Here is a 27,849-nt window from a genome sequence, read left to right as displayed (position 1 = left end):
GCACTAGCATTTAGTTTTAATGGGTAGGCTTCACTAAATTTTCGATAAATTAGCTTTTAACTAGGTATGCTAAAAGTAGCCTAGGCCTAGGCTCCTATTACGTTAGGCTACTATTCAGGATTTCTAGGTAGTCTACAGTATGCTAGTTTAGCCTATAATGAACTGACATTGAGTTTATTAGGCGAACCAAAGCCCACATGTCTACATGGCCATTGACATTGGTAACCTACACTACAGTTTTGTTCAGAGGATTAGTGGCATTATGTGACGTTTTTACCTGTACAGGTAATTTCCCATTGACTGGATGTGTGTGCTGGATTTCAAGCACAGGTGAGCTGAGTTCGGAAGGAAGGGGTGTGGCGAGTAGACAAACAGGAAAGAGGCGGGGACACGGCTCGAAAACACACAGGTAGATCACACAGATGCGCTTGTAGAGGCTCCACGAAGCATATTACATTATTCGTATAGGCCATACATTTCTGAAGACAACCTGCGTGGATTTTCCCAGAAAAGGATTTAGAGTGAGCTTGTGATTCAAAGAAGAGCCAGAGATTGGGAGTTGTGATTTGTGGGTGAAGCTCTACCGTCGACGTTGCTGCTTTCAATGCCCAACATGGATGACTTGTCCCGGGCTACGAGTCTCTGATAGCAGGTTACTTTTTACTGGAGAGAGCTGAGGTATTTTGATTAAAGGTGAGTAGGCTATGTATGGCTGCAGTGTGGGGGAAAATGTAATGTCTGAACGTTTTATGGATTAGGCTATAATCAGGTTTCAACAAGTTCTTAACGGGAAGAGAAACAAATGTATTCTTACAGTAGGCTACGTTACAAAATGATAATTAAAAAGTACAATTTACTCAAGTAGGCTACTATAGCTGAATTACAGTTGCATTTTAAACCTAACAATTTCACCACATTTCTGAGGGATTTATTATATACAACTTAAAAGTGATGCTTACACAGAAATCCATCCGTCATAATAATCAAATAATGTAACATAGGCCTACTGTATAACCACACTGAGCAAGTGCATTCTGTTGCATAATATAAAGACTACTTTTTATATTTACAACAAGTACATTTTGCTGGTGATAGTTATGTGATTTTTTGTCTCACTAAAGTAGCCTATAAGATCATATTATTTCTTGTACAGCTGCTCTTGACATAACTCTTACTTAGTAATTAGTTATTTATTTTAGACTCTCAGTAGGCCCATAGTAAAGTAAGGGAAAACATACAAGAAATATACAATAATACACCATACATCTGTCATATTCAGAATTAGTGTGCAGGCCAGTATGTCATGCCAGTATTTTCAGAGTTAGACAAGTATCGAAAGCAGCTCTTCTTATGGCTAGTTAGAGCCAACAGTACCTGACTGTCTGTACTTGTGGAAAGAATTAACCACATCTTGAGCAATTTGTACAGAGACACACCCTTCAAGTGGAACATTATGACAGAAGTTATGCACTTTTATCCTGCAAGTGAAGCTTTGTGACCTCGGGTTGATCTTGATTTGTTCTTGAGCTCAGCCAGATGAAAGAGGCATCCCCTCTACCAGTGCAAACAAACGCTCTCCATACAGTAGTTGTGCCGCATAATAAACAGTGCTGTTGTTAGCCATATGTAGCTACAGGTTCATGGTAAAAGTCAGGCCAGTCTAACCAGTGTCTGTTCTCACCACAGTACGCTTTTAACTAAATAGTTGGAGAGTTGTCTGTCTGTCACACACATGCCTGCGGTCTGAGAGGATTTTCTTTTCAGTAGCCGAGCAGGTTAAAGATTCATCCCTCTGTACATAGAGAGAATGATCACAGAGTTGTCTTTGTTTGTTTACCTGTGTGTGTGTGTGTGTGTGTGTGTGTGTGTGTGTGTGTGTGTGTGTGTGTGTGTGTGTGTGTGTGTGTGTGTGTGTGTGTGTGTGTGTGTGTGTGTGTGTGTGTGTGTGTGTGTGTGTGTGTGTGTGTGTGTGTGTGTGTGTGTGTGTGTGTGTGTGTGTGTGTGTGTGTGTGTGTGTGTGTGTGTGTGTGTGTTTTGAACATGCTTCCTCAAGTAAAGTGCAAATTAATTGGGAGTAGTCCCTGGGAAATCGACACGACAAGCTGGGTCTAGTACCCTCTCGCACCTTTACAGGTTTTTGAAGCATCCGTTGGCTAATGTCTGCAGACAGTGCAACTGGTTGAGTGTGTAGATGTTGATTTTTTTTATCTGACAGGGGAATGTGGAAGGCCTTTCCCTGACTCATACCCACTGCTGGGCTCGGTTTGTTGATAAGCCAGTGATTTATGGCTGTATACACAATCCCTTTCTGGTAACAATAAGAGCTCCTATTTATTTTTAAATGTGCTGTCTTTTAATTTGGATGCGAAAAGGAAGTAATGCAAATGTAATAATTATTTTGATATCACTACTCACCATAATTGCTTTAAGGTTAACATTGAGGTTATAAAGAAATGCAGCTACTTAGAAAAGCATGTAAAGGTGAGCAGAGAGAATGCTTGTTGTCAAAATGAAGATCTCCTCACGATCTGCTACCTTAACTTCGGTTAATACACAGCCTAGGCTCTGTAAACTGGTATGTAAACAAAGGGTATGTGATGTAAACAAAGGGGGCCCACCGTATCTAGCAACATGCCCATCTGTGTATGATATTCACCGGACTCTACCTTTTATAAATTGACAGTAAAAATGTGACCACAATCACCCCTATAGGAGCTCATTCAAAGTCCTAATACAGTGTGAACAGCACCTCGCATGGCCACCTCCTCAGTTTTTTCACATTCGTTCAGTCAGTGCTTCCTTCAGGCTTCTTGTTCAAAATCCGTCACAACCCAGTCAGCAGCACTGATACTGGAGCTACCTGTATTCATGCCTCTGAGAGAAAAGAAAAACCTCCTTTATGTCTGTGTTTGTGTTCCCTGTCCTCTGTTTCACCCATTCCTCTTCGTTTGTCCTCACTAACTGTGCTTCTTCTCTCATCTGTCCCCGTCTGATTTGACTATAATTTGGATAAATAACTGCCTGTTTAGAAGTGCAGGCTCATGGATATAACACTTCGTTATAAAAGGCCAGTGAAAGTACCCCTCCTCCCTCTCCCTCTCTGTCATTCTGAAATATTGATGTAGCAAACTTAATCAGCAGACAATTAAATGAGTTGCCAGAATGTGACCTGCTCTTGTAGGGCCAAAAGAAGCATCTCATTATAAGCCTAAAAGCTGAACAGTACTATCCCCCCTTCAGAGGTCTTTGTGTTTGGTCTCCATGGATACCTTACAGGATTCAAGGGGGAGCAAAGTTACTGGTCAATAGGAGTTTTTACTGGTACTCAGGTAGAACACTAAGTTCTTTCTTTCTTTCACCTTAGGGGTTTCTCCCCAAATTGGGAAAAAACATGAATTTTATTGTTAAGAGTTGGTACTTAAATTTCAGCGAAAAGATTTCAGGAGATCTAAAGGTGGAGTCAGAAATACTGGAGAATGATTGTTGTCAAAATCAGTTTTTGTCAAAATCAGGGAATATCTCCTCACGATCCTCTTCCTGTCTGTATAATGTGTTCTTGGGGGGGAGGGGGATCAAGTGTTAATTCATAGCCTAGGCTCTGTAAAAAGGCATGTTGCTATAGCTATGGTGGGCCTAGGTTGTGTATTAACAGCAGGTTTAACACAGTACGGACTTGTAGCGTATCGTGAGGAGACATTTAGTATTATTGACAAAAAGTGATTTTGACAACAAGCATTCTCCAGAATAGCCGACTCTGCCTTTAAAGTACAAGGAAAACTGAACAAAAGGTCCCTTGTACCCTGACTTGTAACCCTTGTGTAACCCTTGTTTAACCCTTGCCCATACAGCAGGTCCATGCTGATGGACCAGGAGACTCAGTGGCTCTACCAGCTGCTGGCCGAGGTCCAGTTGGAGAAGTTCTACCTGCGTGTGAGAGATGGCCTCAACATCTACCGCCTGGAGCACTTTGCCTACGTCAAGGAGTCTGACCTGGAGCACATAGGCATCAGCAAACCTGGTGAGCCTGATCCCTTCTCTTTGATCAGAAGATAGATAGTCAATACCTATCTGTTTACTCTGACAGACTGGAAATGGCTTCTTGTACAAAAATGCATTGTCTTCTGTTAGTACACAGAAGTCTAGAAGTGTGTCTTTGAAATGCTCAGTCAACCTTGACAGTACTGATTAATGATTGGACCATTTTATCAAACAACCAAAATCCAAAAGCTTTTGGGGAACTTCCTATGGCCTTCGTGAGCAGATGAAATTTGCTCAGTCAGTGTAAAAACTAAAGCAATGAGATAAATCCACTTTGTTTAGGTCCAAGCAATACTTAAGTATGCACGGATGGTACCTATGATATATGACTATTCTGTGATGCTACTTTGTATTATTCCAGTATTTTTCCTTGACACACTGAACAATTGAGGGCGTTATGTAAATAATATAAATGTATAACCCAATGTAATGTGATCATATATTTTGGGGCGACTGCACTGAAATTACGCAAACTCTGCCTTGTTGCAACCTTGCACTATCAGAAGTGCACATGTTTGTTAGCGCATGTGGGGACACTGTTATCCTGACCTGTTGGGTGTGATGATTCTATTCTATCCTTATTTCCCCTTCCAGCTCAAAGAAGATTATGGGAGGCCCTGAAACGCTACAAGACCATTTCAAAATCGCGGCCGGGGAAGGTCTGAAACGACTATTTACATTAAACATTACACCTTTTCTAAAGTTCATATCAATCATATGTGAACTGCATGTAATCAGGCAATTGGTAATATGTTTTTCTATTCATTTATCCATGCACACAGGCGTTAAGTGGTCGATCTGTGGATGTGGGGGAGCCGTATCCGGAGGGTGGGGGGCGGGCTCTCCCCAGTCTGATCCAGGACAGTGAGCTGATCCTGGGGGAGAAGCTGGGCTCTGGCTCCTTTGGCGTGGTGAGGAAGGCAGAGTGGCACACGCCCACAGGGAGAGTGGTAAGGGACACTTCTATCTACAAGATCTCCCACAAGTTTCATTTTGCATTATTTTTGTCTTAGTTTTTATTTATTTCTATAGATGCTGTATATCAAAAATTACATTAATCTAGGGACAAAGTGAATTTTATTTTACTGTACTGCACATTAACTCATTATAAACCCACCCTGAAAACACAGTGTTAACACATGTGGTGGTTTAAATGTCTCTATGGATCAATATGGTGTTAAAATAGTAGCAACGAAGCAACTTAAAACTGCTATGATAAATATTTGTTTATTAAAGGTGGAGTCAGTGATCCTGGAGAATGCTTGGTTTCAAAATCAATCTTTGTCCAAATCAGTGTATATCTCCTCACGATCTGCGACCTGTCTGTGTGCGCTGATTTTTTTTGTTTTGTTTTAATACACAGCCCAAGCTCTGTAAACAGGAATGTTGCTAGCTACAGTGGACCCTCCTTTGTTTAAGCTCATTGTTTTGGTTTTACCACCTACAAATGTGATGTTTGGGTTCCGGTCTCACTGGTTTCTTTGTTTTTATTGTATGTGAAAAATAGGCGACTGTTTGCTAACAACTTCCCCTAATCAACCTTTTGAGGTGGAAACATATCATTAAACCAGTAACTGCAGGTTTGAAGTTAACCCCTCCATTATCCACCACTTTGTACCTCTTTGGTAATTCTTTAAGTACTGCTGTAGACATGACTTCAGAGGGTTTGATCGTCCCTAAACACTCCAAAAAAAACGACTTATATGTGAACAAACAAAAGCACAGGTATGGAAGGAGGATTGAGATTCATGCTCCGTCTCTCTCTCAGTTGACTGTAGCAGTGAAGTCCCTCCGCAGCAGCATGTCCAGGCAGACGGAGACACTGACCGACTTCCTCCAGGAGGTGACCACCATGCAGTCACATGACCACGCCAACATCATCCGCCTCTATGGTGTGGTGCTCACACAGCCACTCAAGATGGTATGGATGTACTGCCTTCTAAAGATAATGTGTTTTTATAGAACATGGGAGCCATTGATGTCCTACATTGGAATGGATATTTCTCCCTGTTTTTCCTGTTGGATTCAATTCTGTGTTTTTTTTTGTTTTGACGTAACACGAGCCGAGTTTTTTTTTGTTCGTTTGTTTTGTCTGGTTTGCTTGTTTTTGTTCTTAGATGGGGGTTGTCTCTGAAAATGTCTTGTTATATTATGAAAATCAATAAACATAGTTATATTCAATTTAAAAAAAATATGGATAATATGTTTTCCATAATACACATTTGTGTATAACTTAAGATGTGTCTTGGAGCTGGAACCCACAGTGAGCTGTTGTTTCTCTCTCTAGGTAACAGAGCTGGCCCCGTTGGGTTCCCTGTACGACACCCTGCGCTCCCGTCAGTTCGAGTACCCTCTGCTCCGCCTCTGGCTCTTTGCTAACCAGATCGTGGCGGGTATGGATTACCTGGAGACCCGCAGGTTCATTCACAGGGACCTGGCTGCTAGGAACGTCCTGCTGGCCTCCAGGGAGATGGTGAAGATCGGGGATTTTGGCCTGATGAGAGGCCTGTCCCAGGAGAAGGACCACTATGTCATGAAAGCACACCGGAGGATACCGTTTGCGTGGTGAGTTGGTGAAAACAGGATTTCAAAAGGCACGGAGGAGGAATTAGTATAAATAAATAGAGAAATTGTCATTTGGGTTTCTACTAGAAACTGTTTTCATGGTGTAGTGTCCAAAAAACCCTGTTTATTCCTCACAGTGCCATTGCTGAATCGCCTCTTTTCAGCCTCTGTCTGAAACACTCTGAATTGCCTTTAGCCCTGTAATTGCTGGTTTGAATCTAACTGTCAGTTAGATTCAGGGCTTCGGGGTGTGTTTATCACAGGCGGAAGTAGTAAGGTTGGTAATTAGGAGGTGTGGCTTCTCCTCTTATGACATCATAAGGGGAGATAAATGTGACCGTGGTTTTTTAAACACAGGTTTTCAGAAAGGTGGAGGTGGAGAAAAAGAGAGAGGGTTGTTTTTCCCATACTTTGGGAGTCTCTAGTCACACCAGGGAACCATATTAATGTAGAAAACCCATTAAAAAAGTGCATTTTACATATTAAGTGACATTTAAGAATCTTAATTACTCCTCCTGTTTCTCTGTCCAGGTGCGCTCCAGAGAGTCTCCGCGTTGGCTCCTTCTCGCATGCCTCTGACGTGTGGATGTTTGGGGTCACCCTCTGGGAGATGTTCACCTACTGTGAGGAGCCCTGGTTCGGTCTCACAGGCAGACAGGTACACACTTGTTCAGCTTCTTGCGAACATTCACGCTGCACCTGCATTGTTTGTTTGTATCCATGCCGATCAGCGTGTCGGGAATGCTTGTCCCCGCCCTGATGACGTGTGCTTTTAGTAACATGCTCTGTGAGTCAGCGTTTTAATATCTCTAATGTTTACACTCCTTAAGACGTGACTCTGCAGGTGAATTGGATTAAATGCTTAACTTGTGGAATTTATCATGAAACCTTGCCGGTTGATTCCCAGAATAAAAACAATACTTTTTTTTTTTCAAGATTTTTTCAGGATAAACATGCACATTTTGCAATATCCAAGTAATTATGCTACATTTGCATCCCCTTAAAAATCAAGAATCTAGATTTTCTAGAGTTTACCTTTATAGATTTTAGATACAGCCTTTTTTTATAAATTAAAACAATACTTTGCACTGGTCCTAAAAATGCTTTTTTCGGCATGTTTTTAAGAGCAAAATGTATTATAAATCAGACAAATAACAACATATGAAATGAACAAATCCTTATATTATTGCTGCTAGAATAGTGCTCAAAAGAAATATGGAAACATTTTAAGTTGATGTAAGAAGTTGAGAATTTTGGTTCAGAATATTGAAATGATTGAATATGATAATGACTGTTAAAGATGGTTGTATAGGAGAAATATACAGATGCAAGGTTTAGTCAAATGAACACTTAAATGTACATTTTGAAAGAAGACATGTTATGGAAGCAAAATAGCAACAACAACAAAAAAATCCAAATTGACCAGTGCTTGAAAAAATGTGTTTTGCCTGCCATGCCTCACCTTAAATGCAGATTTTGTATCGTGTGGAACGCGAGGGTGAGCGTCTGGAGAAACCGCCTGACTGCCCCCAAGAGCTGTACACCGTTATGAGGAAGTGCTGGGCCTGTAATCCTGCTGAGAGACCCAGCTTTGGCAAGCTCACTACAATGGTGGCAGAGGTATTGCAACATAATGTCAATTAAGCTTCTAATGTGAAGAAATCATGGGAAACTCTTGATCAAGCCTTATCAGAAAAAAAATATATATTTTGTTTTTGTTTTAATTTCCCTCACTCCTGTCTTTTTTCATTTTGCAGGCTAAACCAATGGAGGCTCAAGCAATAAGGGACTTTGCTGAACCCAGAAAACTTGCACTTGTGGCCAACGACCTTGTGACCGTCATAGACCATGGGTGGGTTAGGGACAAAGGAAAGGAGGGGGTTGGTCAGAAAGAGTGAAATAAAGACTTAACCTAACACAAAAGGGCCATTGTTAGGATGAACAGGGGTTTTAAAATGGGCCTGCTCTCAAAAAGTGCATTCCAGCGTTGATCTCACGGAGTCCTCGAATGCATCTTGCTTTGTTTGGGTTAGAACCATAGATAGTATAATAAAACGAGTCTTGCAGCTGTGACACATCAGCGTTTTTCTTCACATTATGGTAAAGATGATATCTTTTTTGTCGCTTTTTGCAGTTTCAATGTAGACACACTAACAGAAAACATAAGATTTGCATCAAGCGATAAAAGAACACGCCAAAAGCCACGCTATCAACATTAATAGATAACGGTCTTTCTTAGAAATGATCAACTACAGGCCCCTTCAAATGATTGTCTGGCATTTCAAAACATTAAAAGTGCTTCTTCTATCAAAATTAAATGACATGTCATTAAAAATGTACGTGTATTTAAGTGTAAAAACAGTGTACACAATATACAATGAGTGAAGTCGTCTGGTGTTATTAATACTTAACTGGAAACATCTCAACAGATTTTTGGAGCAAACGATACAGATATCGTAAATCACAATGTATTGCCATATTGATTTTTTGCAGTCCTACTAACTGTCCCCTCTCCCTCTCTCCCTGTGCAGGCTGGAGATGTGCGAGTGGAGCGGTCAGAACCAGAGGACGCTGGTAGTCGGCTGGTTCCCTGCCAGCCTCATTGCGCCGCCGCTTCCTCTTTCGTCCGCCGTCGGCAACCCAGCAGCGCCCATTCCTAAACCCCCACCCATCCCCGCGCCCAACCCTGTATCCATCCCATACCCTGCACCTAACCCCTCACACAACCCCGTACCCATCCCCTCACAGAACCCTGGAGCCAACACTGGAGCCCTTACTGCCACGGCTTTCATTTCGCCCCCGCTGAAGGGCAGCCTGCATCACGCCGGACACGGGGACATCAAACTGGACCGCTGCTGGGGAACGCCTGAGAGCCTGGAAGAGTCAGTAGTTAATAATTCATTCTTTCTTACTTATAATAGGCTGTTTTGCACATTTACATCTTCCATGATAATTGTCTGCCATTACATAGGATTTTGGCCCAAAGCCTCATACTATATAGGTTTGGCCTGTTATCTGCAAATTCCAAGTGATAAAGCAGTCAGGCTCGTGACTCGATTTACCTGCAGCTAAAAAAAAATACACCATGAAGAGATACACAAGCCCAGAGAGATACAGTACAAAGTTCATCTCCAGTGACGTTTATGATGTTTATAACAATATAATAGTGTTTAAGGGTGGGTGTCTTTTAGTTGCCTTGTAAACCCTGCCGCTTTACCCTTAGGTTGTTGACTTAACAGAATATTACAAAACAACTGGAAAAAAATTGTTTATCGTGATCGTTTTCCTTTTTTTTTTTTTACATTCTGACTACATCACGTAGAAAACCATTACAAATTCCATCTCAGATCCCTGAGTTACTGATCCTAATTGCAGAATGCTAACCAGCAAGTGCAGCCTTGAACTTTGACCTGAAATCAGTCGATATAGTTTGTGTTAGCGGAGGCTGTTGGACTAACGTGTTTACTATTGTGACCCTGTGCAGGAGTGCAGCGGGATGGAGGCCGAGCCCTGCCAGGGAAAAGGACATCTCCAACTTGCAGAAAATGGCAGGTAGGAACTAAACAATACAACCAGCCACACAATGTAGTGGGGAGAGCTGCAGCATGTACTTTATATTATAATCATCTACAATATCGCCATAGGATTAGATTGAGATAACATCTGTGACGTTAAGCAAATTATTTTGTAACTCACATACAATATCTTCATTGTTGTCTTGCCCTGGTCTGAATGATCCATTGCATTGACATTTCTGAACATATTTGACTCTCTTAAAGTAAAAATGAAACAAGTGAGGCTACTAGCTTGCTTGTCCATAGCATCTGCATTCTTTCCCCATTATTCACTTTTTTTTTGTAATTAGTATTTTATTGAGTTTTTATACACCACTGTAACAATGTAATCAAAATTGTAGTCAACATTACAATTGACATCTTACTATTTATCCCTTAGTGATGTTACATTTTTGAAAAAGAAAATAAAGATCAAGCCAAACGAGGTAATGGAACTCAGGTAGAAATAGTTAAATAAAAGATTAAAAAAAAAAGTAAAACAAAAAAAAAAGTAAATCAAATATATATATATATATATATATACACAAACACACATGGATCAGTTACAATAAGCACCACACTGTCATCTGGTAGCAATATACTGCACATACTTTCCCCATTTCGCCACATATTGTTCAGTCCTGTCATTGATGTTGAAAGAAATTTTTTCGTAGGATGCCACTTTTGCCAACTCCGTGCCCCACTCCTGGAAAGAGGGCTCACCTGGGTTCTTCCAGTTTCTCATGATAATTTGTTTTCCAACCATTATACTGGTCTGAATAAAGTCCGCTGCTCCACAGTTGGATGTTATTTGTGGATCATTTAAAACATAAAGCCTCGGGCAGAACTCCAAGCTAGCTAGTCCGAGTAATGTTTTCAATGCGATCATGAATCTTTAGCCAGTTGTTCTGAATCATGGGACATTCCCAGAGCAGATGAAGAAGTGTCCCTTCTGAGCTGCAGCATTTCCAGCAATCTGCATTATCCCACAGCTTCAGCCTAAACAGCAGGCTTGGAGTCCAATAAAAGCGATTAATAATCTTAAACTGGATTAATCTTATTTTAATGTCTCTTGACACCCCCATTATTCACTCTTGAGTCGTCCATTAACTTTCACAAAGTGGTTGCTGGTCATTTCCAATTTATGCAATTTATTGAGTGTATTTTTTTATTTTATTTTTTTGACAAATGTGCTCAGCTCCGGTAATAGGTGCCTCAAGAAAACTAGTAAATGCAGTCTAAAGGATCACGCTCTGTGTCTTTTTGCAGTTCATACAAATGTGAAGGTTTTACAGAAAGCTGTTTTTCCATCTATTTCCATTATAAAATGTTTTTTTTTAAACTATTGTTAGACACAAAGCACCTCAATTTATGTCTTTATTCAATCTTCACTACTTTGCTCATTTACTCAGATGATCACTCTGCCCCCTTGTGGCTTCATTATGCCATTATCAGTATTATACACACACTCTCAACAAGGATCACTGACTGTAATATCTAACTGTAATATTGTGCATTAAAAAAGTCCTCTTCCTGTGTCTCCAGGTATGTCTCGTAGCCTGGAGTCTGTATTGAGTGGACACCGTCCCCGGGCTCACACGGTGGGGCTGATCAGAATGGACCAGCAGGGCCGGCTCATGCCTCCGCTCTCGTCCGCTCAGAGTGTGGTGATGCAGCAGGACCCGCGGAGGTTCAGTGAGGCTTGCATCGCTCCACCTCCACGCCCGCCGCCCCCCAACCTCAACTTCAAACGCCAGAACATGAAGGCCCAAAGGAGGCCCAGCAACCAGCCGCCGGCCCCACCAGGCACCACTTGGCCTCCGCAGGTGGTCCCGCAGACACCACCCCAACCCCAGCCTCAGCCTCAGCAGGCCATCGGAGGCTCCAACCTGGCTAAAATGACCAACATGGCCCGCTCGACCCCACAGCTGGACGAGCCGGTGGAGAGAGATCGAGAGAGGGAACGAAACAGAGAGAAGTTAACCCACATTAACTCAAGAGAAAGTCTCACTGCACAGGTAAAGGGGGGCAGATTTAATGATTTGATTTTATTTTATTTGTGTATGGACATGACAATGACATTGGACGAACCAGATGCAATGTTTTCAGTGTATTAGCATAAATGCTAGTTTACAACACCTGTCCACAGGAGGCTTTTAAAAACAACAAAATAAACAAGTCAAAACTAAAACAAGATCAAAATACTGATAAAAACTGACAATTAAAAGAGTAAAAATGCAGTATACAATGGAGTACAGAGCAGCAATATAATAAGTCAAATATATATATAGGATACGTAGATTAAAACAATTTAGATAGAGATTCTTCATTAGAACTATCTGGATGGATTGAATGTAAAACCTTTTTGTTGCTCTTGTAATGGCAAATATTGCATATGAAATATCCCCGGTTAGAATGCTTAGATCTGCAATAAGAAACATTGTATTTATCTTGTATTACTCCTGTATGTCCAAGATTAGATTAGATTCCTCAAATGTTTATTGAAGAGTACTCAGACTGTGCCTCCCCAGCTCCCCCCCCCCTTCCTGGGATACACCCCCCCAGCAGAAGTAAACAGTCTGTCGCTGAGCCCTCCCCCACCCCCTCCCCCTCACCTGACTGCCAATTGAAACACACAACATTCTTGTTGATGCTGAACTGACTTGTATAAAGATACAACCCCTAACCCCTAACTTGCCATCTGATCTGGGCCATTCTTCTCAGAAAGCCACCGGGGGCTTCCTGGGTCGGATGGACCTCCATGTTCTTACTGGATCCAAGAACATGAAGCCCCTGTTGTTTGATTGAATACTCTTTGCTTGATTATTACAGCCTCATGATCTCATTTTCTCACTACACTCTTCTCTTCTAAGGTTATGGAGGCAGTGCATGGAGTGACCATAGAAGAGGTTCGTAATGCACTTCAGCGCAACGAATGGAACCCGGTGCGAGCCGAGCAACAACTCAAGGTTAGAACACCAAATGACTGTCGACATCAACAGCAAATTAACACACTCATCCACCTGGATATTTTGTAATGGGTTGTATTTTAGTTTGTAAATGTGTCACTTAGAAGCAACTGATTTGCATAGGACATGAAAAAAGCAAACAGCTGACTGACTCTGAGGCTGGAGCTCCATGCTCATCATTATAGACCTACAGTGGAGGAAATAAGTATTTGATCCCTCACCGATTTTGTAAGTTTGCCCACTTACAAAGAAATGAGCGGTCTATCATTTTCAAGCTAGGTTTATTTGAACAGTGATAGACAGAATATCAAAAAGAAAATCACATAAAAAAGGATATCAATTATTTTGCATTTCATTGAGTGAAATAAGTATTTGATCACCTACCAACCATAAATAATTCTGGCTCCCACAGATTAGTCCTCTTGCTTTAAAAAAGTATTCCTAATCTCAACTAGTTTCCTGTATAAAAAACACCTGTCTCAAGTTGTTACCCGTATAAAAGACACCTGTCCACAGAGTCAATAAATCAAAGTCCAACATCTCCATCATGGGCAATACCAAAGAGCTGTTTTGAGGGACAAGATTGTAGACCTGCACAAGGCCGGAACAGACTACAATACCATTGGCGAGAAACTGGGTGAGAAGGAGACAACTGATGGTGTGATTTTTCGAAAATGAAAGAAACACAAAATGACCATCAATCTCCCTCGGTCTGGGGCTCCATGCAAGATCTCACCTCGTGGGGTATCAATGATCATGAGAAAGGTGAGAGATCAGCCCAGATCTACACGGGAGGAGCCTGTTTATGATCCCAAAGCAGCTGGGACCACAGTCACCAAGAAAACCATTGGTAACACACTATGCTGGTGCGAAATCCTGTAGTGCCCGTAAGGTCCCCCTGCTCAAGAAGGGACATGTACAGAACCGTCTGAAGTTTGCCAATGAACACCTAAACGACTCAGAGAATGCTTGGGAGAAGGTGATGTGGTCAGATGAGAACAAAATCAAGTTCTTTGGTATCATAGTGACTCGCCATGCTTGGAGGAAGAGGAATTCTGACTATGACCCCAAGAACACCATCTCCACAGTCAATGGAGGTTGAAGCATTATGCTTTGGGGGTGTTTCTCTGCTAAGGGGACAGGTGGACTTCACTGCATCAAAGGAAATATGGATGGGGCCATGTACCATGAAATACTAAGTGACAACCTCTTTCTCTCAGCCAGGTCTGTAAAAATGGGTCATGGATGGGTCTTCCAGCACGTCAATGACCCTAAAAAAACAGCAAAGGCAACAAGGGAGTGGCTCAAGAAGAAGCACATTAAGGTCATGGAGTGGCCTAGCCAGTCTCCGGACCTTAATCCAATAGATCTGTGGAGGGAACTGAAGCTAAAGTGATAGCCTCAAAACCTTAAAGATTAGGAGAGGATCTTCAAAGAGGAGTGGTCCAAATATCCTCCTGAGCTGTGTGCCTGGTCATCAACTACAAGACACGTCTGACCTCTGTACTTGCCAACAAGGGTTTCTCCACCAAGTACTAAGCAATGTTTTGATAGGGGATCAAATACTTATTTCACTCAATGAAATGCAAAATAATTTATATATTTTTGTTATGTGATTTTCTGGATTTTCTTTTTGATATTCTGTCTATCACTGTTAAGATAAACCTAACATTAAAATTATAGACCGGTTATTTCATTGTATGTGAGAAAACTTACAAAATCAGTGAGGGATCAAATACTTATTTCCTCCACTGTATATGATGTAGACTGATGTGTGCCTTTTTTATTTTAAATACTGTATAACACAATGCACAGTGCACCAATAGGGTGTTTCTATGAATATTTTTCAACACTGAGTCAAATGATTTGAATTGCAGTATGTGTTTTGATACCCTAAAGGACATTATACCTTATCAGTGATTTCGTAGAACGTGATTTGCATCCCAGTTTGACAGAGATGAAATAGTGTAGCGAGTGGAATGGCATGCAGAGAACCAGCCGGGCCAGATTCCAACCCGGGTCTGCTACGACTGAGGACTGAGCCTCTATGGATGAGGCGCAATCTAACCTCTTATTTGTATTGTGATTTGTCACCTCTCATGCCCGGTCTCACTATCTTTGTGTGTCCTTGTAGTTGGAGCAGCTGTACTCCCTGAGCCTGTGCTCCAGAGAGGACTGTCTTCGGATCCTCTTCAAACACCAGTGGAACCTGCAACTGGCCAGTCGCTACCTGCTGCGCTGGTCCCGGGACGACAGGACGGGCTCCGCAGACAGGGACAGGCCTTCAATTAGCACGGAAAGACGAATGTGAAGCCATCTCCTCACGACTGATTTTTGCTTTTTACACCTTTATCGATGAATGGATGGTTGACATTTTCAGCAACACATCTTGCTTCAACATTGACATTGTCTCACTGCCCACTCCATCCACCACTTTGACATCATGGGAACAGATAAGGAGGTCCAGTGCATATAAGCATAGACAAAAATGAAGGTTGTTGAATTTGATATATCATATTTTGCAAGTTTAGCAAAAAAGATAATGTTTTACTTTTGATGACTTTTTTTCTATATTTTTATGAGACACTTTCTAGCACATTGTGTTACGTTTGTTTGTCAAAACCTCCACCTTGAATGAATTTGTATATAGTTAGATTTGATTAATTTGTTGATCAGGTCTTAACGTGGAGCTGCCGGGTGATAATGAGTTTGTTTATTATATAAAAGTGAACCATGATTACAGTCTGTTCTTTCCATAACTCCAATAAGCAGATTATTCTCACCACACCAACTTTCTATCTCTTATGTGGATTTTAAGAAGCATGTAAAAGCAGCATAGCATATTGTGTCTAACAGCTACAGGCTACATTAGCTGCTATTAGCATAACACAGACGAATGTCCAGCCACCATTTTGCATTGATTTGATTGAGTCCGACAGTAATTGCAGGAGCAAAAGGCCTGAGGCTACATTAGCTGCTACTTGCACAACACACCGGTATTTGATCTCTGACTGAAATGTTGGCGGTTTAGTTGCATTTAACGTTATCTAGGCGCCAAGTTTTGAACTGTTTAATTACTGTAAGAAGCCAAATAAGGTGAAGACAATTAAATTGTTCATCTGGCATGTCCCAATTTACACTACTATAGTTGTTTTTCTCACACATTTGGAGGGGGTGGTGGTAGGTGTATGATAATCCACTGTGTTACAAGCTTGTCCTCTTCAGTTGCATTGAAATACACTTTGTTAACTTGTTAAATGCAGACAGACAAATGCAGCTGGCGTTGACACCAATAAAGTTTCTCTTTTTTCATAAAGTTACCCAGCAGTGACTAATGTGGAGCTGAGTTTCAGTAGAACTGGCCTTTGATTAGATGAGAGAATGTAGGGCGGGATTTTCCCTCCAGAGCACAGAAAACTTTTTCCAAGTAATACCAGATGGTCTTCATCTAGGCTTTGGGTTTCCAAGGCTCTTCCCAAGAAAAATGCCTGTATAATCACCAAGTCAGAAGAGAGCAAGACAACAACACTTGAACAATGGCTTAGTATGGCTTTTATTTCATTTGTGATCTGCAGGGCATTTTTATGATTCTGTAAAAGGGTGATTCACAACCACAAAACATCACAGTTGCAAAAAAAGGTACAACATTGTTTTGATAGACACACAAGAATATGATGCTTTTTGCATATTTAGATAAAAAATAGAAGAGAATTGACATCAAACTGTCCCAATGAACAACATATTGCATTAAAAGTAGTGCACATCGTTAAGGTCCTTTCTCTTCTTTATCAGAGATCGTATAAACTGTATGAACTGACACATGTATGAGAGCTGCATCTGGATTTAAGAGCACTAGTGGCAACTGAGCCTCACAGGAGGCACACCCAAGTTATATCTAGATAAACAAGAAAGGGCTATACAGAACGTAGAGTTGCATTCAGTAGCCAAAAGGCAAACATTTGCAAACAGTAACCTGACAAAATAAAAATCTCAAGCAAGAGCACAGTAATCCAATGAGCTAAAAGCAGAATACATTGTGCATGAAGAGTTCACATTCAGGTGAATATGCAACAAAAACTACAGAGAATTCATGTGTTTCCTCAACGCCTTCACTGGCCGGGGGTTTCCAAACACTATGAGGTCAGAAGAACGTTCACCTCAACTTCTGCTTTTTATTTTTCTCTCATTTCCGCCTATTTAACCCACATTTCAGCCTGCTCTATCAACTCAGGGGCATTGGTTCAACGTGAAGTTTGGCTGTGGCGTAGGTCTCATTGGCAACCAGTAAGCTCCAAAGGGAGCTTAAGTGCATCAACACCTACAGTTTAGTTGGAGTATAATCGGAGGGTTCGGATTAAAAGGCAGTCGAGAGGTAGGAAAGGGAAAGCTTTGGTAAACTCTGTTAGCATGTCTTTACAATATAAATATTGAATGCCTTTTTTACTTTGGTTGTAATGTGAAGTTAGTTTGGTTGTTAATTCGATAAGCTTTTATTAATTGAGCTGTGGGTGAGGCTGTAATAAGGCTTGGCAGTGGTTTGAGTTTAAGTCTAATGTCAATGTCTGCCAATTAGCACCTAACACACAAAAGCACAGCTGACATTCATGGTAACGTAATTTGTTTTGCATGTATTTGCTCACAAACTATTAAACTTTTTCCCTGACAACTGCATTAAAAATGAAAAGCTTGGTAATAATCAAGAATCGGTACGATTCACCCTTTAGACACTCTGGATAAATTTTTTATATATATACAGTGTATCGTTTTATGGGAATCCGTCCAATGGTTATACATCAATGTAAACCACAAGAATGCCATCTGCTAGCAAAGCTAAGAAAAGACACACAGGGCAAAAATGCTTCTACAATCACAATGGTATTGCACTAGATAACCACATAACACTACGTAGATATATTTCTGTATAAAGCAGGAGTAGGAGTGTGATAATAATAGACACACATCCAGCATAAATATGAAATGTTTTTGCCAGTGTAGTAAATCTCATTCAAAGTAAATACATTTCAATATCACCACCACTGAATTATGTGTGGGCAAAGAGGGGAATGGCAAGTTTCTTTGGCAGAGATTAGACTTGAGCTGTTGGTACGTCGTATGCCAATAGACTGTATGGAGTGTAAGGAATATTGGCAACATACAGGTAGCTACAGGTAGTTTTCAAAAGGAATCCTTGAAGAAAATCTGAAAACAAAACATTCTTTAGCTCACATTACTCTGCTCTGCGTGTATAAAGGACTGGCACAGTGTTGGCTGGAATCTGGTCGAGGAAGGATGAACGAAACAAAAGAAAAAGAAACAGACAGTACATACAGCGTGGAGAGTCATAAGTGGACAAAGTCGGTCGCTTTCACCTCCTTCCACATCTGCCATTACGAGAACACGGAGCTGCGCTGGTTGGCCTCCCCCACCTTCTCAAAGAACATGAAATCCTGTAAAAAGTGAAAACGGAGAAGGAAAGGTATTCAAGTTCCTGACAAGATAGTGTGGGAGCGTGAGTAAGTACACACAAAGAAAAAAGAAAGAAAGAAGGAAATATGGTCTCACGATGAGGAAGCAGGCCCCCATGAGCACAGCTTTCATCTTCACATCCATGTCCAGGGGGAACTGGATGCCGAAGTTGTCCGTGTCCGTGAAGACTTCCTTCAGCAGGCCGCTCCACTGCTTGCTGATGCGGCCGATGGGCTTGGAGCCGTCTTTGCTCTTCAGCTGCGACAAAAGAAATTAGAACAATGTTGTCAACAGCGTGTTCCATTACATGTTAAGAGAGGGGAGAAACGTGGGGGGACTTCAATTTGGCAAAGAGTTGAATGAAAAGGGGGTGGTTAGCTTAATTGAGCATAAAGACTGAAAACAGAGGGGACCAGCTAGCCAGTCTGAGTCCGAAGGTAACACATTCCGTCTGCCAGCGTCTCTAATGCAATCTACAGAACAAGTTATAACCAAATTATCTCCCAAAAATGAAGAGCTATTCCTTTAAGGATAATCTTGGCTGAACCACAGGAAATGTACCAAATGACCGAGTTGTGAGTTTCACCCACCGACACGAACAGTTGTCGGACCCTCACCTCAAAGTTGACGTCCCCACAGCAGTTGCAGGCGAAGCAGGGCCCCTCCAGCGTCATCACCGTCTCCTTGTCGGCCCCCTGGATGGAGAAGCGCGGCAGACACGGGTGCCAGTCCTGCTTGACGTAGCCTATGGTGGTGCCCGGCGGCGCCTGGATCTCCATCTGCACATGGTTACACATACAAACATCAGGTATTCAAATGAGAAAGTCATCCCAGTGATCTTCAAAAACCTGCCCTAATGCCTCAACATTTTACCTTGGAAATCCAGACTCGCAGCTAGTAAATTTCGATTTTGCTCTGCAGCTTACTCAGGGCACGAACCATTGGAGCTCATTAACTATGTCAGAAAAAAATTCAGAGTCGCCAATCAAATCGTCTTATCCGATATGGGCGGGCGTAACCGGATGACGACAGTGCTGCGCCATTGTTTGAAACAGCTTTGGCCTCAACACTTGACAATTTGGACTAAGCTTTCTCTTTTAAAAAATGAACAGAAGACGGCCCTCAATCTTTCATTAGCAATAAAGATGTATTTGCTGTTTTGCAGACCTGATATGGCAAAAAGTTTAAATCAATCTGAATAGGTCACCTTGTTCATTGCTCTGATTGGTCGTAGTGCTTTCCAATTGCGTGCAGTGGTATTTTGAGTTGGGAAGGTCTATTGGACATTGCCTGACCCTGCATCGTTTTCCAGGCTCTCGACATTGAACTTCTATAAATAAATCATCACGGGGTCAAGCGAGTAACATGGGAATGGCTGGAATGATGATAAGTTGATCCTCTGACTGTCCCTTTGTGGCACCACATAACATAGGTAATACGTCTCACATGGCTCCCGACAGGCCAGTAAACAGGGTTTTGGGCCAGCGCCAAGGAGAACGCACTTTAGAGAGATTGCCAACCATTTCATTAAATAAATGAAGGGCCGTCTAGCGGCAAACTCAAGCTGTGGAAAAAAATAAAAAATTCTGGCCCCCTCTGCAACAATACAAGGCTGACTTCTGCTACTGCAAAGACTCCCCCAAACTCCTTATAGTGACTGCACTGACTGCCATCTCCATAAGGTAAAACACTAACTATGCCTAAGAACCCTATACAACCCCACTTCAAAAATACTGAACTATCCCTTTAAAGAGACTGAGAGAAAGAAAGTGGATGGATGGCAGAGGATCGTGGGGAAGTCTAGGAGACAGTTTGGGACGGACAAAGGGCCATTCATAGCCTTCACAAAACCCTGTGCCAGAGCAGACTGGTGCACAAAGACATGGACGCCCCAACCAGCAACTCCATAGTAACACAAGGCAAAGAGTAGGGAAGACAGAGGCCTCTAATGATCATGAGCCACTGAGAGCTGTGAGGCTGCAGTTTTTTAATGCAGAAATGTGTAAGCATAAGGATGTCTCTCAATACTTTCTGACTTTTCTGAATTGACTTTGGTCGAAGCCTTTTAGAAAATCAATAAGGTCAAATATTAACAGACTCATATTGGTACATGTTATCTTGTAACACAGGGAATCAGCGCGCTTATCCATGGCTGGGGTGAGTGCTGCTCGGGGCGATTTGATGTTGAATGAATGGTTGAATTGGTGACATATTGTCTTTCAATGTGATATGGGGCTATTCAAAACTACTTCTGACGGGTTAATGACTCATTTACATACACCCACACACATACACACACACACACACACACACACAAAGACACACACACACGGACCTCTTGCAGGCAGCAGGGACAGAAGCAGGAGACACAGCGGAAAGGCCGTATGAGGCGGATGACCTCCCGGTCCAGGTTGTCCTTGATCTTCATGTCGAAGCTCCTCAAAGAGCCACAGCAGTTCCTGGTGCAGCAGTCGTTCTTCTCCTTGGCCTTGTAGATCTTCTGGCCCAGGCTGTTCTTTATCTCATACTGGTTGTTGGTCTCAAACCCGATGAATGCTAAGGGCGCGGTTTGGAAGTGGATGGGAAAAGAAAAGAGTGTGCAAAGGGTGAAGAACACAATGTAGATAAGTCAAGTATTCAAAGGATAGGGTTTGTTCTATTGGTATGACTTTTACTCATGGTTTCCTGAATTTTCATAACTTTTCCGTGACATTTTATCAAGTTTCCATACCGTTCATTTAGGGCCAGTTTCACAATCACATTGCTCAATAATGTGAGCAATGTCATTTTTAAGCAAACGTCTCACTTTAAATTGCTAACTTTACTCACTCTTTCAGAAAAACTGCCAATTAGCTTCATCCAAATGTGTGTCACATGATAAGTTTAAACCATCACACAAGATTTCAAACTAAAGTAATTCAATTAACTATTGCATATAACGTTAGACATGTTTGGGTTTTCTTTTGTGAATGTGTTTTAGTGTAAAAAAAATTATAAAAATCAAAAAACATTCAGTTAGTTCCAAAACCTTTCCAGGAATTTGAGGTTTTATAACCGACAAAACCCGCTGCTGGTTATTTGCCCCTTACAATGTGGCGAGTGTGAATATGGTGAACGAGTAAACACTGCTTCATACCTTCCAGGAGTTCCACTTTTTGATGGATCAGGATCTGGTCAATCTAAAACCACAAGAAAGAAGCAGCGTGAGGAGACCAACAACAGTCATATTTATTTTAATGCGATTTGCAATGCAAAGCAACTTACTCCTAGCCTGGCATTCCCAGACCTGCCACTAGGCGCTGGCAAATTAAATTTGCTGCGCGTGTTGGTCTGGACACGCTCCGTTGAAGCTTATCAAGAAAGCCAGAAATCTGGCGGGCGCGCCAGAGCCCCTTATATGGTACTCTGGGGAGGACGTAACCGGATGACGACAGTGACGTGCATGCAACGTCGAAGCCGTGATAGTTAACATCAGAGATGGCTGCGGATATGTTGTGTGAGTTTGAGACTGCTTTGGCCTCGACCCTTAACGATTTGGAAGACGGCACTCAAATATTTCATTAGCAAGTAAGTGGAATGTTCTGTTTTGACGACTGACAACGGCAAACGTTTAATTTAACAGTTTAACAGCTGTTCGCTAAACGAAAGGGGCTTACGTCGCCTTGTGCATCGCTCTGATTGGTTGTAGTGCTATCCAACTGCGTGCAGTGGCATTTGAAATGCACGAGTAGGAGCCGCCCCTTGAGTTGGAAATTACTATTGATCGTCGCCAGACCCTCTATCGTTCAAGATATCAGGGTCTGGATTTCCAGGCTAACTTACTCCATGAATTTGCATAAAAGCCAATGATAAAGTCTGTGCATGTTTCTTTTTTTATCCGAGTTATTTTCAGGAGAGCCATAAAAGCAAGTATTTTTGTATTCTATAAAAGGTATTTCGATATAAATTAATGTTATTGCTGTAATATGTACACAAAGAAAGCCTATATAACAGTGAGAGCTTAAGTTGAACTTTGTATTGTTAATCTCTAGGACTCACTGTCAGCAAAGTGCACACTGAAGGAGTGGTTGCTGAAGTGTTTTTTTTTTGGAATTTTCAATGCTTTATTGACAGTGCGGAGAGACAGAGAGGAAATGGGGCACACATTCAGAAAACGACCCGCGCCAGATTCGGACCAGGGTCTGCTGCATCCAAAGATTAAGCCTAAAAAATAACTCTCAAATTAATATATGATCCTACAATAAAGTATATATAAAAAGAAAAGAAAGAAAGACTGAGCCTCTATGGTGGGGGGGTGGGGGGTCACTCTAACCACCACACAACGAGCACCCCGAAAATTGGTGCATTATTAATCCATTTCAATTCAAGATAAAGACACTTTCAAGTTAACTCTTAAAACAGCATGAGAAAAAAACTCATCTAAGGTAATATCAAGACCCAGAGCTATAGTATGTTGTTACATCTTTCTCTCATTACTCCGTCCTTACCTGTGTGAGGTACTCGAGCCCCGGTGGGACCCCGACGGGAACCGCAGCCGAGGCCCCGACCGGGTCCATAGCGATGGCTCCAGGGTGGCCTCCGTACCCCGGCCCCGGACCTGGGCCTTGGACTGGGCCCGCGCCCACTGCACCAGGCTGATGCATGACCAGAGACTGGTTCTGATCGTAGCCCACGTTGAAGCCCACAGGAGGGGCTTGACCGGGGTTCCCGTACCCGCCGTGCTGGGGCATGGGGTAGGGGGGCTGGTTTGGTGAGCCCGGGTAAACTGGGAAGGAAAAAAAAGAAAAAATTATTGGTTTCAATGTCATCTTTTACACACTTGGTCACATCATAGTTAAAATAATTAAAAGCAAAGTAAAAAAAGACAAGAACAAACTACACAACATAACAAACACTGGGAAAAATATATACAGCGAAGAGAATAAGGGTCGCAGTAGAGTAAAAAAAATTATAAAAATAATACAATATTGAGAATAAAGACAGATAAAGACTGCGGTGGCAAGATGTTGACAGATTGGAACTTCAGGGATCCATCACTCATAAGTAAATTGTTATTTAAACATGTGAGGGAAATTAATATTACACTCATGTGCATTTGTAATATTGCCATATATGTTGATGTGAAACTAAATACAAGTACTCTCATTGTAATACAGTTCTGACATAAAGAGCGTTTGACCTCCTCCTGTGTATGTGTGCAACGCAGTTTGCAGACAGCTGAGGTAATGATTGTGTCAACTGCTATTTAACTGCCAACTCTCATCTGCACTATAAGTTATTTTTAAGTTTCCATGACAAACACAAACGATGCAGCTTTGCTATCGTAATAAGGCAGATAATGGGCCTTGACTCTTATACAGTGCAGTGCCGTTATTAGTGGAGCTTAGAGGATGTCTGGTTTCGATAAAAAAATAGGTTGTAGCAAAGATGTATGTTCTTGTTTTAATAACGATGATTTACTTTCTTTCCAACTTAACGAGACAGTTTGCCTTGAACTGTCGAGTTTTCTCTCTCCCATGAGCCTAATACTCTTCTGAAACACATATTTAAATAAATACTATATGAAACACAAAACAATAAAAAAAAATGCATGTATAAGCTTCCTGTTTTCAATTACCATATCTCAGGAAGTGTGTGTGTGTGTGTGTGTGTGTGTGTGTGTGTGTGTGTGTGTGTGTGTGTGTGTGTGTGTGTGTGTGTGTGTGTGTGTTTACTGCGGATCAACCTGCTTTTCCCCCCCACAGCACAGCCAATAAGCTACTTACTAGCCCAGACCAAAGAGCCCACTGAGAGCACTTAACAGTAAGATGGTACACAGCCTGTAATTGACATAGTGCCCTTCTATGATAAATACTATTTAATGAAATTGATATTGTTCAAAAGAATGCTGTAAATAGTAGAAATACTAGTCAGTGGTCTTTATTTGGGCATGAATGCAAGCAAGATTAACAACACTAATCAGTGAAGTTTTAAATAAGCAGTTTAGACCAGTAGCGGTGCCTAAGATCCGCCTGGATGTGTCACATCGTCACATTATTAAGGAAGTCTTCATTTCAACATAAAACTATTTGTTTGTTTGGGCTTGTTTTCCGTTCCCCTTCCATTCCCATTTTAAAGCAAAGCTCTGCCTTATCCTTATGATAAAAACTATAAGTCGTCTGTAACTTTGGTGCATGAGAGGTAAAAGTTCAAAGCAATAACGCAGAATGAGTAGCTCAAAATACATTATTTCAAAATAAAAGCTACAATGGCAGTGAAAGAGAGTGTGTGGGTGGATTTCTGTATGCAATAAAGCAAGAATGCCAACTGTCATGTGATCGCTCATTAACAGATGTCTACGTCAACATAGGGTGAGCACTGAGCAACAACACACCAAGAGAAAAAATTAACATGTATGGGGTTTTCACTCTTTCCTGTGTCATTTTTTATCAACCGGTTGAATCAGGATCAGAATATGTTGTCCGGACAGTCATATTCAAATAAAAAACTGATAGCTCTCCTGTTAACTCAGGCGTGTAACCGGTTTGTGTTTGTGTGTGTGCGTGTGCGTGTGTCAACACATCTTTGGTTTGTGTCCGTGGAGTATAGGGGTAGGCTTGTTTCCTGTGTAAGGGCGTCATTATGTCCTGCTGTTTGCATTCAAGTGCAAAGCTCATTCAGGGTTACATGTGCTAAAATGCCCTATACACTGAAGTGATTTGATTGTCTTTATTTCGAACATGCAAGCAATAAAAAAAAACAAGTTTGAATATTAATAGATGAATAAATAAAAAACAAACAAAAAGCAAAAAAAGAAATAGAATTAAAAAAAAAAACAGACACTTTCTACATGCTCGAAAGGGGGTAGGAGGAAGTAAAAAAACTTATCTAGTCCTACCCCTTAACAAGTGAAGTGACCCTTCCCTTAACAAGGAAGTGACCTCGCCTTGCTCTAATGACACCCACACACACTCAGTGCGGTTACATGGCACAACTAGATTGGACTATCACATATATCGAACAAGACACTCGAACGGACCGTGTCACTTGTCTGAGTATACATGGCCTTTCAGAAATCGGATAAATGTCCGATGCATGGCTGTCTCCACTATGCTAGGTGGCGCTGTAGCCCTTTCAACCATGCTTTCAACAAGTGGTTTTAGAGCCACGTCCGGTTCTCTTCCGTCAATAACCCATGGTGTAGCCTATCACGAGCAGGCACACAAGCACAGAACGAGAAGTCCGCTATGCGATATCCGATCCCTGTATACATGCAGAGAGAAAGCCGACAATGAACGAATTATCTAGGTGTTTTTATCCGACTTCTCTTGTCCGTTATTGTGCCGATTTGTGTCCGAAGTAGATCGGATAAAGGTGTTTACATGCAGTTTAAAAGTCCTGTTGAGGTCTTATTCGTTTAGTTATCCGATTATGAGTCTGCATGTAAACGCACTGAGTGTCATCAACCCCCTATGTGATTAGATTGCTATGTAAGGCTTTCAAATCTCTTGCATATCTGACCAAACCGGTTTTTATTTTCCATGACAGGACAGTTAAACAATCACGGTAGCTAAAACAAAGGGCACTGGTTTCAATCTGTTATGTCACAGTTTTAAGGCTGTCACATCATTAATATGCATTTAAGTCAGAGCTGACCATTGATGCCACTTGTGCCTTCCTGAAGTTGGAAAAGAGAACGTGAGGAACTCTATCTCTGAACTTTTAGGGTTGCTGTGGCTCCACCTCTTCCCACATTCCACACTCTACTTGCAGGAAACACACACACACACACACACACACACACACACACACACACACACACACACACACACACACACACACACACACACACACACACACACACACACACACACACACACACACACACACACACACACACACACACACACACACACACACACACACACACACAAATGTAATGTAAACCAGCATGTTTGCAAGTCTGCCCACACAACGGTGCCTTTCTTTGCCCCCAACTGATCCGACCCCGTCCCCCACACACCTGACCAAATGGGGCAACATTTTAAAAAAGGCGTGTTCATTTCACTTTTTCCCTCCCAAGCATTCAAGGAATCTGGTGGAAGGAAGGAGAGGGCGTCTGTTCTCTTAATGCAGTGATGCTCAGAGGGCAGTTTTGAGGAGAGTCCTAACGGAAACTGTGCTAAGCAGCTAAATAAGACATAGGAAAAAACCTTGACAAAGAAGCAAAGAGTTTAACCCATTCATATTTCATCACATCTGATCCCTATAGAATCTAGTTGCATTAAGCGGCTAATATACAATATGAAAAACTTTAGCCACTTACCAGGAGCAGACATGGCGAGGAGCTGGCTCAAACTTTTCTGGGCACGGAGTTAAAGGAGGTCACCACTTCCCTGTTCACACCCAGTGTCTCTGTGGGAGAAGAAAGAGGGAAAAGGGAGGGAGGGCGGGCGAGAAAGAGGTGAAACAGACAGGCAAGGTATCATGTTGCGGACACACTCATGCGTGGCCTTGTCCCTCAATGGACCAATGCTGGTTTAATAAGTACATGTTTACAACTTCTGTAATATAGTCCACAAGTCCAGTGTGTCCAAGACCAATCAGCTGATACAGTGAATGGAATGCTAAAGGGCAGAAAACAGCGCTCTTGTTCTAGATTGTGTATGTTTGAGAGCTGAGAAATGCATGAAAATAAAGATGGGGGGGGGGGGGTGGCTGTGTTGTAGCACAGGGGAGGATGGAGTGGTGACTGACCCCAGCCCCCTCCCTGATAAAATGCTCTTCCTGCTTTTATTTTTGCTCCCATTATCATTACAAATTAGGCTACTAGATATGCTGTATAAAAGGTGCGGGTATGGTTATTTCAGAGCATACAAAATGTCCCATAGATCAACAAGAGTTCTCTTTTTTTTAAATATAAAAATTACTTTCTCTTTCGACACTATAGCCCTCCTATCCGATGGTTATGGTCGTCCTATATCTCTCTCCCCCGTGTGTGTGCACACGCGCACACACATGCACGCGCAAGCCCGGTGTCTGGTCAAAGCCTGATAAAACCCTCTCTAATCCTTGCCATGTTTACAAGAAGAAACATGTAAGTGTCGCGGAAAAACACTCACCTCTCTTGCAGCAGATTGCGTCTCGGTCCCAACAGGAAAAGTGACAGCGGACAAAACAATTAGAAACCCGCGCGGGGGGTGAACAAATCCAATTCAAGAGAGCGAAGCAGCCGCTTTCTTCTTCGTCTTTTTCTAAACCTGTTCCTCGTTACTGAG

General features: G+C 41.9%; 2 protein-coding genes across 2 annotated transcripts; one reads left to right on the top strand and one right to left on the bottom strand.

Annotated features, from left to right (window-relative positions):
- The first annotated feature begins 426 nt into the window (after positions 1-426).
- On the top strand, positions 427-16,738 carry tnk1 (tyrosine kinase, non-receptor, 1). The gene is made up of 15 exons (XM_080052274.1): positions 427-693; positions 3,849-4,018; positions 4,633-4,697; positions 4,821-4,988; positions 5,807-5,959; positions 6,326-6,603; positions 7,135-7,261; positions 8,077-8,223; positions 8,361-8,455; positions 9,135-9,485; positions 10,088-10,155; positions 11,703-12,175; positions 13,031-13,126; positions 15,261-16,594; positions 16,631-16,738. Exons 2-14 carry the CDS (start codon positions 3,856-3,858, stop codon positions 15,435-15,437), a joined length of 2,361 nt encoding a protein of 786 aa, XP_079908400.1. The 5' UTR covers positions 427-693; positions 3,849-3,855; the 3' UTR covers positions 15,438-16,594; positions 16,631-16,738.
- On the bottom strand, positions 16,662-27,849 carry LOC307269328 (phospholipid scramblase 2-like). The gene is made up of 8 exons (XM_080052275.1): positions 27,694-27,849; positions 26,898-26,986; positions 23,080-23,357; positions 21,729-21,771; positions 20,928-21,148; positions 19,210-19,371; positions 18,689-18,850; positions 16,662-18,573 (listed from the first exon to the last, which is right to left on the bottom strand). Exons 2-8 carry the CDS (start codon positions 26,908-26,910, stop codon positions 18,514-18,516), a joined length of 939 nt encoding a protein of 312 aa, XP_079908401.1. The 5' UTR covers positions 26,911-26,986; positions 27,694-27,849; the 3' UTR covers positions 16,662-18,513.

The sequence above is a fragment of the Ammodytes marinus genome (assembly GCF_949987685.1).
Source record: "Ammodytes marinus genome assembly, chromosome: 23".
In the NCBI taxonomy this organism is placed as follows: Eukaryota; Metazoa; Chordata; class Actinopteri; order Uranoscopiformes; family Ammodytidae; genus Ammodytes; species Ammodytes marinus.
This window is presented reverse-complemented; position numbering and strand designations above follow the sequence as displayed.

Coding starts and splice junctions, on each gene's coding strand:
- tnk1 (XM_080052274.1), top strand. CDS start 3,856: ATGCTGATGGACCAGGAGACTCAGTGGCTCTACCAGCTGCTGGCCGAG. Junction 8,224..8,360: donor TCACTACAATGGTGGCAGAG/GTATTGCAACAT, acceptor TTCATTTTGCAG/GCTAAACCAATGGAGGCTCA. Junction 13,127..15,260: donor GAGCCGAGCAACAACTCAAG/GTTAGAACACCA, acceptor GTGTCCTTGTAG/TTGGAGCAGCTGTACTCCCT.
- LOC307269328 (XM_080052275.1), bottom strand. Junction 21,772..23,079: donor GGCTCGAGTACCTCACACAG/GTAAGGACGGAG, acceptor TTGTGGTTTTAG/ATTGACCAGATCCTGATCCA. Junction 18,851..19,209: donor GTGGGGACGTCAACTTTGAG/GTGAGGGTCCGA, acceptor CTTTTGTCGCAG/CTGAAGAGCAAAGACGGCTC.